General features: G+C 51.7%; 1 protein-coding gene across 12 annotated transcripts in view; it reads left to right on the plus strand.

Annotated features, from left to right (window-relative positions):
* SAMD11 (sterile alpha motif domain containing 11) overlaps positions 1-13,916 on the plus strand; it is a 324,237-nt gene that overhangs the window by 252,958 nt on the left and 57,363 nt on the right. For 11 of the 12 annotated variants that reach the window (XM_075906866.1, XM_075906862.1, XM_075906864.1 and 8 more), the window contains one exon: positions 11,912-12,004. The exons of the other annotated variant lie outside the window; for it this stretch is intronic. In XM_075906866.1, coding sequence (XP_075762981.1) covers positions 11,912-12,004 — 93 coding nt within the window. The remainder of the gene's footprint in view (positions 1-11,911; positions 12,005-13,916) is intronic. 12 annotated transcript variants of the gene reach the window in all.

The raw sequence follows: 13,916 nt of genomic DNA on the forward strand, positions 1-13,916 counted from the left end.
AACTGGGCAGCTGGCCTCCCAGAAATGGGAGGGTCACGTGCCACCCATGCCCACAATGGTAAATAGTTTGAGAAGCACTTACAGAAACAGCTGAGTGAGGAGAGCCAGGAAGGCTCACACAGGCCTGGCCTGTTCTGTGCCTGGATCTAGCCATGTGACGTGGCTGGAGCTGGGATGATGAATCTCACTTTTGTGGGAGGAGGCTGCTCTGCAGGGAGGAAAACCACCTAATACGGTCCCAGCATATCCTGTATTTGGGAAGTGAAATGCACCAGTGGTTCTCAACTGGGGCCGGGGGGGAGGGCACATAACCCTTCAGGGTACTCAGAGATCTTCAGGAGTGCATCACCTCACTTTGATATTGGCCTGGTTTTACAAGAGGCAACATAAAAAGTGCTGGCAAAGTCTGTACAGGATACAATTTCACACAGACACTGACTTGTTTATACTGCTCTGTACGCTGTACACTGAGATGTGAGTGCAGGCAGCATATCCCAATGGATTTATTTTAGAATTATATGGTAAAAATGAGAAAAGCAGCAATTTTTCAGTAACTGTGTGGTGTTGTATTTTTTTATTTTTATGTCTGATTTTGTAGTTTTTTAAGCAAAGTGAAACTTGGGGGGCAGGCAAGACAGGACAGATTCTTGATAGAGGTGCAGTAGTCTGGAAAGGTTGAGAGCCACCAAAATAAACAACACATCCTCTCTCATCCTCTCCTTTCAGATCCAGAAAGAGCCAGATTATCCCACTTCCAAAACTAACCCTCCCCCGCCCCCCAAATCCCCAAACATACCAAAAGAAAACTCTCCCCAGCTGTTTTACAGGCATCTAGTAAAGAGCTGAAAAGAAATCACTGGAGCTGTGACATCTCACTGAGGTTATATATAGAAATCCAATATGGAGTGTAATGTGGCACCTGACTTGTCCACTCTCGCTTGCTGCTGGGGAGTGGGAAATGAATTGCTGCTCCCAACCTCACCACAAGTCGATAGATTTCAGCGCCGAGATTTTATCTCCCCAAATGCGTGTGCTCATGTAAGATGTGTATTTGTGTGTGTGTGTGTGTGTGTGTGTGTGTGTGTGTGTGTGTGTGCAAATAAGTGCATGTCTTTGTTCATGGATGTGTTCATACATAGACATATGTTCGCGTGCAGCGACCTGTGTATATGCATGTGTGTGCGTGTGCATGGATGTGTTATCAGAAGTGACTGCCGTGAAATGTCATACCGTGTCGGGAACTGACAGTGGCTCTTGCACTAGTGCACAGGTTGGCTTGGAGCGGTTTAATGACTTTTCTCCATAGCATGTCAGTGAAGATCTTGCTTTGTGATTAGCTGCCCTGGAAAAGGCGCTGGGCTACCTGTCCGATCTTTGCTTTCTTTCAGGCAGTCCCCTGTATGGCTTAGCAGCTTGTGAAAGGAGCGGGGAATCCTCCTTCCTGGAGACAGGCCTGGTTGGGTGTTTGGTTTTTGCTGTGCAGAGGAGTGACAGAAAAGAACTGATTTTAGGGAGACCAAGGAAAATTTAAAAAGCCTGCCCCTGCCATTCAGATCCCCGTGGCTAAAGACGCCCTGCTGGGGCGTGGACGTAACATGTGTGAGATCCCTCAAACTTACAACAAACTGCGTTCCAGGAAGTGGCGGGCGCCTCTCACTGAAGCCCTCTTCAGGTCAGTCCATGCATCACACAGCCCCCCACATGGGCTTGGGGCGGAGCTGGAATCTGCAGGAAGCCATCATGTGTGGTGGTTTCAGATGGGCTTTTGTTGGAGCTGTTGCTGTAGCCTGCGCACGTTTTCCTGGTGTCTCCACCTGTACAGGTCGTCCCAGGCTGCAAGAGTTCCCTGGTTCACGGACACCCCCTCCCAGGCCGAGTGGAACTGAGCAAAGACACCCCTAAGTGCCTGACGCCTTTCCGTGGTCGAGTACTCGGGTCGTCAGTGCATTCTGTAGCAGAAGCAAACTTCTAGCCTGCGGTTCTGATCGAACTGGCGGGGAGGCGTCAGCTGTGAGCGCGCCGCTGTGGGGGAGTTGGCTCATCAGTGAAATAGGGAACCTCCCCCCCTCCCCCGCTCTCTCCCCAATCGCCGGAGCCTGGTATCGAACGCTGCCAGAGGAACTTGTCACTGCTGTGCCCTTCAGCAGCATTCACACACAAATGTACTCCCCGGGGCAGCGGCATTGCGGGTGGGGGACTTGTGCGGGGAGGGAGCCGAGGGTTAACCCTTCGCTGTCAGTACAAAGAGGAGACTCTGTCTAGGGTGACCCGATTTTATAGGGACAGTTCTGATATTTGGGGCTTTGTGTTGTATAGGCTCCTAGTACTCCCAACCCCTTGTCCTGATTTTTTACACTTGCTAGCTGGTCACCCTGCATCTGTCTGTAAGTGAATAGTTTTCAGCTCCAGATTGTCCTTTTGTTCCTCGTTTATTTTCCCTCCATTTATGTTTCTCCTTTTCCCTACCATGCTCTTTCCTCCTCTGTTCTTCCATTCCCCATTTCTCTCTTTTGCCTTTCTCTCTTCCTTTCTCCCAAACACATTTGCCTTCCTCTCTTCCCTTATTTAAGTCTTATTCATCTTGTCCCTTCTTCCTTCCTTTCTCTGTCCTTTCATTCTTTCCTTCTTCCTTCCTCTTACACACTCCTTTCTCCTCTTCTCTCCGCCTTTCTTCCCTTCTTTATTCCTCTCTCCGTCCTCCCTTCCCTGCCCTCCCCCGTCTCCAGGCGAGGGCCTTGGGAAGAAGACAATTTGAAGGCTTTCCGCTCTGCTCTCAGCTGAGGGGCTCTTTCCCTCAAGCCAATCAATGGCAGCTTTTCAGCCCCAGTGGGGCTTGGCAAACATTAGATCAATAAGTTATTAGCACCATTCTGTCAGCTGTAATGTGGAGATTGATCGGGGCCGGGTCTCTTGCATGCTGCCTGGCACTTCCCCAGCCTGATAAAGATGACAGATTAAGGGAATAAGAAAAAGGAATTAAGGAGTCTGGCTGTCAAAGCTGTCACAGGCTGGAAGAGCGCTGTTTTTTTCAGGGGCGGAATGAGTGCAATCGGACGTTTAAATGGCGGTCTGGGTGCAGCACCCCCGGCTGCTCTGTCTGGAATCCCTGTCGTTAGCATTCACCTTTGAGCGCGGCGCAGTGAGAAACCTGCCCAGGCGCAGCAGCAGTGCAGGGTGCGTACGGGAAGAGCCGCTCGCAGGCTTGGGCCACACACGTGCGCTGCTTCGTCTCTGTCAAGAGAGGTCATGAGCCAAGGCTGCGCTGTGCTCCCCATGCTCTCACTTGCTCCAAGAGGGTGAGGGCTGTAGGCTACGAGTCAGCACTCCAGAGCCCTGGTGAGCTCACCCCCACGACACAGAAGGGAAAGTGCCTTGCGGCGAGGAAGGCAGGTTTTTATCCCAGGGTGATATCGGTGCACTTGCAGAGAGCTTGCTCAGCCTAAGGAGGAGAGGCCAGATTGAACTGTCTGGGGGCCCTCCGTGGGCTGATACTTTGCTGCCAGAGTGTCCTTTCATCCCATGAATCTCAATCCCTCTGCTAGCCTTTATTACAGCTTAAACCACGTTTGTGAGGCAGGTGCAGGTGCAATATCCATTTTACAGACAAACTGAGGTACAGAGGGCTTCTTCAGAGCAGCACAAAGAGGCAGTGGACCACTAGGGGGGGTGTCTACACAGCAAAGTTATTTCAGAATAACGGCCATTATTCCGAAATAACTATGTGAGCATCTACACAGCAATTCTGTTATTGCAAAATAATTTCGAAGTAACGGACAACTTATCCTGACTTCTGTAAACCTCATTCTACGAAGAATAATGTTTATTCTGAAATAAGATGTGTGCAGATGCTCCAATTCTGCTATTTCAAAATAGTCCCTCACCAGGGCCATTCTAAGTTATTCCTCCTGGGGCTCTAAATCGAGATAGCACGTCTACATTAGGGAAGTCAGCCTCGGACTCATTTTGAGGCTTCCCTGCAGTATAGATGTGCTATTTCGAAATAACTGCAGTGTAAATATAGCCTAGCAGAGATGGGAATCGAACCCAAAAATCCTAATTTTCAGGCTGTCTGCACTGACCACTAGACCACACTGCTTCCCAGAGCTGGGGGTTGAACCTCGGAGTCCGGATTTGTAGTGCTTCTGAAATAACACACGGCTTCCCTTGCTGGAGATAGAAGTCTGGGCCCCAGCTTCCCAGACCCTCTGCCCTAACCACTAGACCTGCCAGCATGTCCCCCTCATATCTTCCGTGAGCAGAGCGAGGGGGCTCACATCTGCTAACCAAGCCCCTCTGGGAAGCATAAAAAACGAGTCTGGTTGTCTCTGTGGAGCTCAGAGTATCCTCTCTACGAGTGTTTTCCAATCTGTGAATATTTACCAGCTTTTTGGGGCTGGGTGAGTTCTGTAGACATGAATTGCAATGGAGGGGTGGGGGAGCCCAGGGGCTGTTTGTGCCCGTTGGCTTGTAAAGAGCCCTATTACAGGCAGAACGGAGGCTGGATCCAGGCTGACCTGCACCTCCCTCTGTCACGTTCCCTGGGAATCTTCAGGTTTGGGCTGGGCTTGGAGGTGCTTTGCTGCCGCTCATGCAAAGCGAACGGGTGCAGGCAGGCGGCGAGTGACGGGCTGGTGCTGACATGCTGTGTGAGTGCCTGCCTGGCTACTGCAGGGATGCAGGAGGGACCTGGGTTCTTTCCCAAACTTGAGGGGATGAGGGGAGCACGGATGGATCATCGCAGGAGACTTGGGTCAAGTCCCCAGGGTGAAATGCCCACTGACTTTCTGGGTGGCCATGAGCATTCACCTGCCCCATTTACAGCCAGTCCCATCTGTAAAATGGGCCTGAGGACACCAAGCCTACTTCCTGGGGCTGAGGAAGGTGGGTGGTGGTGCAAGAGGCACCCCTCCTTGAGGGCAGGGTCTAAATATTGGACTGTAGCTATTGATCAGCTTCCACCTCATGAGATGCCAGGAAGGATCTGCAGCCTGGGCTTTTCCAGTTCTCTTCACGACTCTAAGGCTGCTCTCCCTGCAGCCTCTTTCAAGGCAGAGTCAGGAAAAGCCTGTCAAAACAGGAAGAGGAGGAGAGAGGATTTTAATCGACTGAATTAATGAAGAGCCTGCAGGTCTGTACATAGGCATTTTGGGGCGGGGGGAGGGGTTATAAATGTGGAAGCACCCCTTATGGTCCCCCAAGTAAGTGGGGCAATCAGCCCCAACCAGTGCGCTGCTCTTGTCTTCCCCTGGCCGGCTGGGGCATGCTTACTTGGGGGAGCCATGGAGGGGGCTTTGCACCCTCCCCCCCCCCCCCCGCGTACAGGCTTGATCTGTCTCCGTTCAGCTGAAGGTGTGCTTGCAGCTCGGGTCTGCAGCTCCGGGCTAACGCTGGTCTCCTGCGCGCGGTTCAGTGAGCAAGGAGAACGTGAAAGTCCTGGCGCTGCCTTTCTTCTGCCCTGAGGCCCCGCTCCCACTCCACCTCTTCCTGCAAGGCGCCGCCCGCACTGCACCTCTTCCCCAGCACCTATCGCCCACCAGCTGCTCGGCAGAGTCAGGCCGGTGGCGGATAGCACTGACCCTGAGCAGGTAGCAATGCCAGGATGTAGCCAGGATTCCAGGGGGACGTGTCTGGCCTGCCCCGGGTCTGGGCCAGCACATCTCCACGGCCGTTTTAGTTTAGGTCAGAGCTGGCTCCGGGTTGCCTGCCACAGCTGCAGTCCAACCTCAGATTTTGCAGTCCTGGACCGTCGTCTGGCCTATCTGCATGTTCAGCACCTACAATGGAAACGATCCAGTGGGGGAGAAACCATCAGCCTGCCCCCATCTGCTCAAATATTCTATCCCAGTGCCTCCCCGGAGATCTCCCTTTGTGCCTGGCCCCTCTGTCCATTTTGAAAGTGTTCTGTGACAGGGGACCTGAAGGGTTGATGTTTGGGGAGAGGGTTCCTGGCTCCCACATTTGCAGAACCCCTGGTGTATGCTAAGAACGATCCCGAGCCACAGGCCAGATCTGTGAGACTTGCTGAGGTCTCCCCTCTAGCTAGAGACTCGTGGCCACGTTAGCAATTTATTATTTACCACGCGCATCATGGGCCTGGCTCGGAGCCACAGAACCAAACAACAGTCCCTGCCCCAGGCCGCTTGCAGACCAACAATGCAACAGGCAGAGACAGACACACAAGAAAGCAACAAGACAATAACCAGTCAGCGTGATGGGCAGTGGTCTCGCCACACCAGCTGCCTTCCGTAGCAAAGTCTTCTCTCCCCGTGAGCTGCCCTCCTGGAGGGATGAATTTTTCCATCTCCGGAAGGGTGCAGAGAAACAGCCTCCAGCTCTGCCCAAAGCAGCACCATTGCATCGCTGCTGTTTTGGGGTTGGACTGCAGGGCTTTCCCCTACACTCTGCAGGAAGTGAATCTGTGGCAAAGCCTGCTCATTATACTCCCCAGCACCGGGATCCCGCCGTCCAGAGGCTTTGCGTCCTCCCCCTCTGCCTCCACCCTTTCTGAATTATTTTTTTCCATGCCCATTGCCGTTAGGGAAATTATGGCCCATCATTCCCATGACCTTGTGCTGCACTCTCCCTTTGTTCCATTGACGCCTGCTGGCGAGGGGCAGACCTGCCCGGCCGCAGGGTTCCACGCCGTTGTGCTCAGCTCACCCCGTGGCCCTTCCTCGCCAGGCGCCTGCCTTTGTTGTTAGCAGTCTGCGGCCCACGGGGACTCAGCAAGCTGGTGCTGCTCCTCAGTTTCAGGGCACACCAAAAAGCCCATCCCGGGGTCAGGGGGCAGCCTCCAGGGCCCCGCAAACAGGACAGACTGAGCAGGCAGGCCAATGCTGGCGTCTCTCCGCAGGCTGCCTGCACGGAAGGAGGGAAGAGAAAGGAATGTACTGAGATGCCTAGGCTGGTTAGTGGGAACCGTCTGTTACACCAAGTGGGGGGCGGGGAGATGGTGCCCCGTGTTAGAATATCACGAACAGAGGGAGAGCTCTGTTTCTCTTCTTCCGTGTTCACCAACTCAGCCTTAGTTACACTCATTGAACCTGGCCTAGTCCTGCTTAGCTGCACCAGCAAATGCAGGAGCGTCCCTCTTACCCTGCCCCGTTACTTGTGCCTGGAGAGTAACACTGTGCGCTGCAGATGTGGCCCCTGGCAAGGATGTTAAGAGGCGCGTTATTAGCTGGTTGTGTAGTCGATACAAATTCTGTCAACTACACGATTAGTCGATAAGGGAAGGCGCTCATTTCCGGCTCGCGATGGGCCCAGGAGCTGCCCTGGCTGCAGCTCTGCAGTTTAAAAGCAGTAGGAACTGGGCGAGCAGGCAGCCTGGCTCTTAGTACATTTAAACTGCAGAGCCGCAGCAGGGGTAGGTCCCAGACCTGGCACGAGCCGGGACTGAGTTGGGCTGCCTGCTCAGCTGGAGCAGCTCCTGTCCACAGGGCGTCCCACTGGGCACAGGGACAGATACAGTGGCAGCAAGGGCAGGGGCGGGGAATGCGAGTAGTCAACTAGTCACTTACATCCCTAGCCCCTGGGCCTCCCATCTGGCTGCGCGTGGGGGAAGTTCCAAACCCATGGAGGCGACACCCGGACCTGCTGAGTGTTTGTCACGGTGCTTGTCTGCCCCTTCCCCTGAGGATGAGCCCAGCTGGTTTGCCCTGCTGGGCAGAGAGCTGGGCAGGATGGTGGCGGTGGGAAAGCACAGGAGAGAGCTGCAGGAGATGGTGAGGCTGACTGGCATGGACTTCCCCAGCTTACCCTCCACATTGCTGGCTCCAGCCTGGTGAAAGGTTTGGCAGCGGTTCACTGTGGCAGTGGCTTGGTGCACTGCATAAAATGCATGGCTGCCTCTGCGCAGTGCTTGCCGCTCAAAGGCTGTTGGAGGTATTTCCTGCTCCCCAGTGTAGCCTCAGCGCCCTCACTTTACCTGGAGGCAGTGTGTCTCAGGCTGTCCGTGTGGGCTTACAGTGAGTTCAGCCCCCTGGATTAACCAACGCACGAGTGCCTAACCTGCTCAAGCATGGCCCTGTTGTTGGTCAGCCTGCTGCTGTCCCGTCTCCGCCCTGGCCTTGTGCCTGGCCAGGAGAAGCGGGAGCTGCTAGCCTGTGATCCCTAGCACCTCAGCCAACTGCATTGCTCTTTGCTCATGGTCATAGGGTGCCGTGGGGCCGCTTTTCTGCCTGCTGTGGCAACTGTGGGAGGAAGTGGTCTAGGCCTGGGAAATTCGTTTCCTGGCGGGCCCCAAGCTGGTGCGGGGGTGGGCTCTGACATGGATCCTCCTCAGCCCGGGGTCGGCAGTGGCTGCGCTCTGTGGAGTCAGTGTTCCCTCGGCATGCCCCTGCTGAAGCTGCTGCCAGGTGTTTCGGAGGTGGCTTTGGGCCTGGAGAAGATGGTGGCAGCAGCTTGCAGTTTCAAGCAGAAGCCTGACCGTAGGAGAACGGGGCCATGTGGACGTGGAGGGGTGGACGGAGCCGATACTGTTTTTCTTCATGCCACAAGCCCCCATGTGGGCCACTGCTTCCAGCCCCTGGGCACAAGCCCCGAGTGGTGGGGCGCCATGGTGACGGGAATGCGGGTGGGCCAGCCATGGTCACAGAACTGTCTCAGGAGGAAAACTGTCACTGCTGAGTGGCCAGGGTGGCAGGAGACAGCTCCTTCATCTGAGCCCGAGGGTAAGCCAGCCCAGCCTGTGCCAGCCTTGCTCCAAGCCCTGATCTTGCCCTGCATCAGCCCTGCTAGCTCCTGACCCCCTGCTTGACTCCAGCTCCTGCTCCAACTCCTGCAGAGTCCCTGTGTTCTTGCGGGCACGCCGCTCTGTGTGTCTGTTCTCTGGCAATAGTCATTCCTTTCTCCTACCCATCATGAGAGCTTAGACTGCAAGCTCTTTGGGGCAGGGCCTTCTTTCATTATGGGCGCGTACAAGGCTTAGCACAGAGAGAGCCTGATGTCAACAAAGGCCTGTAGGCGTCACTGTAATGCAAACACATAGGTAATCACGAGACCCAGCAAGGTCAAGTGACTTGCTCCTGGTGAAATAGTCTGTGGCAGAGCTGAGAACAGAAGCCAGGGGACTCCAGGCCTTAACCACAATTCCGCTTTTCATTTTCCTTGGTTAAATGTGCTGCAGTAAAACATGTTTTAAATAATAATAAAAAAAACCCTCCAAAATACTAAATGCAAAGTTGGCTCCTGGCTTAGCAGAGAAGAGATTTACTATAATGGAAAGAACTCCCACGCTAAAAATACAGCAAGTGTCTTATCATCTTTCCACCCACCCTTCCCCCAGCTTTTTTCCATCCTTTGGGTTTAAAAATGGAACGTGCTGATTTGACAAGAAAATAACATTGTTTAGAGATTCCGGGAGCCTCAGAACTCAGACCTGAGATGCTGTAGGTCTCGCTGGTGTTAATAGGCTAACACTGCATGTCTGGAGACCTGGGCTCAAATCCTGAATGGGCCACAAGTGGAGAAGAGTGAACTCTACCTAGAGCATGACCGAAATCACACGTGTGTGTTTGACCCGCCCCGTATTTGTGTACCCGATGCGTAGGAGACTGTGTGGTGAAGATGCTCATGGATCTGAGAGCAGGGCAAAGAGCGAGTCACTGGTTGATGTTTGCACAGCATGGTCAGTGTTTTGCAGGTGCTGGGGGCACTGCCGGTTAGGAGTGACGTGAGGCAGGTCAGAATGAGTGCGTGTTGACAGAGGTGTGCGTATGTTTGTGCAGTTGAAGTAGAAGAGACGGTAGATCATGAATGAGATGTTTTGGCACAGTGGTGCAGTCACGGCTACTTAGAACCACTGCCATAAACCACCGGTACTGTAACCAGGTGTCGCCTCGCTTGATTCAAAAGCACCTTCTCTACCCTGAATGCATGAAATCAAGCCTGGATGTGATTCTTTCCCCCTGCCTAGTTTGGGAGGGGCAAGCAAAGTATCAGGACTCCGTGCATGGGCCGTGGGTAAAAGCTCAGGTGAGAAGACAGGCTCCAGCCCCGCCCCTTCTGCCTGAGGTCCAGCCCCTTCTGCAACTTCCATGGAGCCTCACTCGGCTCCCACCTTAGGTTACTCCCCCAGGCCTGTTAGTTTTCCCCATCCCAGTGAGTGGCGTGGTCCCACCAGAGCTGGGCTGCCACACCACAGGCCCAGCCCTAGTGGGTGGCCAGTGGAGAGCATAGGCAGTTTTGGGAAGGCAATGCCTACTCCTGCCTGTGATACCCGCCGCCCATGATTTCATGGTTTTGAAACAGCGAAAGCTGGATGGGAGAAGGAAACAGGCCCTTGGCCTCCAGCTCTAAGGGTTTGCAGCACAAGAGTATAATGACCAGAAAAATCAACACCCAGAATGAAGAGCTCCAGACAGTTGGGAGTGGGCAGGAGAGAGAGGCGTTGTCTTGTGACCTCACTACGGGCAGCCAGGCTAGATACTCCTTAAGTGCTTCCCATCTTGGCTCTGCCAATTGACACTGTGTGTGGCGAGCCTTTGTTGCCACTTTGGTAAAATGCAGCCCACGAAAGGCTGAGTTAAGGCTCAAATGTGGAGTGCCTTGAAGATTGAAGATCTGTCCCCCTCTTTGAGTCCATTCTTTCTCTCGTCTGTTTTGATTGTCGCCATTTGATTGTATTTACTTTGTTTTTTGGTTACGGATGGCTGCAGACCTTCGCCATCCTTCCAAGCGCTGGTTGTGTTAACAGCCCGGGTGACAGGGTCAAGGTGAGATAAGATCAGAGGCAGCTCGTGTTCTTTAAAACCTTGAAATGCCACTTGTAACTTTGCTGCGTTCCAACATCGCTCATTGGGTAAAGGCATTTCTGAGCAGGTTCTGCCCTCCGCATGTTAACTGTCTGTTCTCTGTACCACTTGGACGCTGTCAGCTACAACTCTTCCCACTCTGTCTCCCAATACATTGAATATCTGTGCAGTCCACTAGATTTAGCTTGCGGAACTTGAATTAATTCGGAGTGACTGTTCGCACAAACGACCCTGGTTGGGATCGAGAGGCTACGTGGAACAGAAATATTTTTTTGTGGTGTTAAACAGCGGTGCCTTGAATTGTAACATTTCTTAACCATAAGAAATGTGCATACAGAGCATCTGGGCTTTGCTTATGTTGACTCATAGACAGGTGCAACCTATACTCTCTCAAATATGGTACTTGTTTTCAAGGTTTTTTAAGATGCCTGCATCTTTAACAAGCCCGTGATAAATGAGAATTTGATGTTCACAGTGACAAACTGTCTCTTCCTTCCTGCCCATATGCAACTTCATGCTTTCAGTTTCCCCAGCATTATTATGGGAGGATATTGATTTTAAATCTGTTCAGAGGACGCGGTAATTGTATATTAGATATTTTGCGTTGGCTTGCAGAGCTGCACTAATGCAAAAGGCTCGAGCATTTCCGTACAATCTAGAGGGAGAAGATTGCTAAGGACCTTGAGGGTTTTAGGCGAGAGAGATACTGTGGTAGGAAGACTCAGAGGGAATTGTTTTTCTTCTTCTCCCACCCCCTTTTTTCCTTCCCCCAGTTGCTTTGCATCAGGGCATGAAAGGAGTGGAAACACAAGAGGGACAAAAGGCTGCCGAACAAATGATGAAACTCAGTAAGGAAATAAACTCGATTCAGAATTTTACGGCTTAAAATCATTGCATTGATCACTGTTTGAACAGTCATTACTTCCCTTTGGACGGCATGATTAGGGAAGCAGATCTGAGCTCTCAAGAAGATGATTTTTCTTTCTCTCCCCCCCCCCCCACCCTCACAGTAGCCTGACTCTGTGTTTGGGCAGCAAAATGCGAAATAAGTCTCTGGTTGATTCTTGGAAAAAGAAAGAAGTGGAGCGTTATCTGATACTCAGGTCTCTCATTTCTCTCTCTCTCTCTCTGTGTATGTGTGTGTCTGTCTCTTCTAGATGAAATTTTAGGCAGGAGAAGAGTATGCTCTCCCAACAGCAGCAGTGAGTGTCCTTTAGAAAGCAAGAAAACCCGAAGCGAGTCCCCAAAGGGTAAGTGCTGCTTCTCTCTCCCCTCTCCCCGCCCCATTTTCTTGTCTTAAGAATCTAACTTAATTGAAATTAACGAGGGAGGGATGCGAGATGCTGAATAGGAGCTTTCAGTACCAGTGCTGGGGACGTGCGAGGAAAGCTACCAATGCACTGTGTTCTCTTCAGCTGAGTGGAAGGAAGATCAGAGTATGTGTGTGGGGAATTAACTCCCTTCCTTAGACTGATTATTTTACGGTTTAAAAACCAAGCCAGGAGCTCCTGAGGTGGGTCGCGGGCAGAGGATCTTTTTCAGACGGAGAGCCTTGGTTTGAATGTTTAATACAGGACATGCAGTGCGTTGTCATGTTGGCATCTGCTTTTTTATGGGTCTCTAATTATGAGCATAGTAAAAGTCCAGTTAGATATTCCTTCTGTGTTGATGAAGCTGTTCCTTGATAAATGGAATCTGTAGCGCTGGGGCGGGGAGGGGGAATGTTTTGTTTTCAATTTTAGGGGTTTTACTTAAATCTCCTGATTTGTTTTTATGCCTCCCTCCCATAAACATGATTTTAAAACTTTCTTTACGACCGGCAAAGTGGAATGGGTAATGGAGCCTGCAGTTAATGAGTTCGTCGTGGGGTTGAGTAAATGAGGTTTTGCAGGCCGTTCACTTACAGGCTTTGTTGTTAAGTTCAAACTAATTAGCTGTCAGTAATGCCCACCTCCATCATTATTCCTTAACCTGCGTTGGTCTGGCCATTTAAAAAAAAGAAAAAAAGAAAGAAGCGTTAGGCTGGCTGCTTGCAAGCCAGCTCTTGTTTTATGGGGTTGAAGTCCAGCATCTGAGATTCTTACAGTGTGTGTGGCGGGGGGAGGGGAAATACACCCCCATGTTAACCAACCCAGATGGTCTCAAAGGAGCAGTGTTTTACTGTGGAACGTTCATTGCTTCCTAAAATAATACCCACTATCGCGCCTTCTAGCTGTGCCTGGTACGGCATCTAGGATGGCACTCCCAATAATATTCCTTCATGTATCTCCCCTCCCTGCCTCCTACACCCAAATTATGATTATCAGGGTGTTAGTATTTCAAAAGCCATCCTCACTGGCTACTGATGGGCATGACTAGTGCCTGGTACAGTAGCTGCTAACATCACCTAGTAACATACACTCATTTGCAATCATTTTCCTTTATGTACCCCCTTCCTGCCTCTTATCTCCAAGTTGTTCCAGTTAGGAATGCATGAATAGTCTAGTAGGAATTCCTCTTACATGCTAACAATACCTGGTCCAACGGGGACTGTAGGGGGGAAATTATCTCCTTTCACTTGTTCATACACCCGCTTCCTGTCCTCCTCTTGTCCTTCCCCCTAGTTAGCATCAGACATGTGTCTGCATTCCAGGAGAAATCCTCTGTGGGTGCTGAAATGTATTTATTACACAAGATCTTTAGATTTTCGCTGCCAAGGTATACAATTCCATGCCACGCTAAGGAGGGAGCCCATCCTCTGCCCACCTTCTGGCTTCTGCTGACTGTGTCTCCTCTGCCTTTTCCTAGCCATTGCATGCTCTGAAAATGAATCATGGATGTGGCAGTTTAATCTGTCTTGTTGAGAAGCAGCTGAACTTTAATCAGGCTGTGCAAGACCAGACTAGAGTTTTGGGATCTATGACTCTTAGCCCTGCCCCTCAAAAAGGGTCCCATTCTGCACAATCTTTGTCCGCATTACTTTACTTCGTTGGTTGCAGGATCAAGTCACAAATGATTCAGTCTGACCAGAGAGTGGCCAAAAATGTCCCCCCCCCCCCGCTTTGGAGGTTTGGGTGAAATGAGAGCCAGAACGGAGCCAAACATTGCTTTTGTATAGGTTCCTTTACCCACATTCCCTTCTTTCTAAATCCTGGTTGGTCACCCGTAATAATTGAATCAGGG

This window comes from Pelodiscus sinensis, chromosome 23, assembly GCF_049634645.1.
Source record: "Pelodiscus sinensis isolate JC-2024 chromosome 23, ASM4963464v1, whole genome shotgun sequence".
NCBI lineage: Eukaryota > Metazoa > Chordata > Testudines > Trionychidae > Pelodiscus > Pelodiscus sinensis.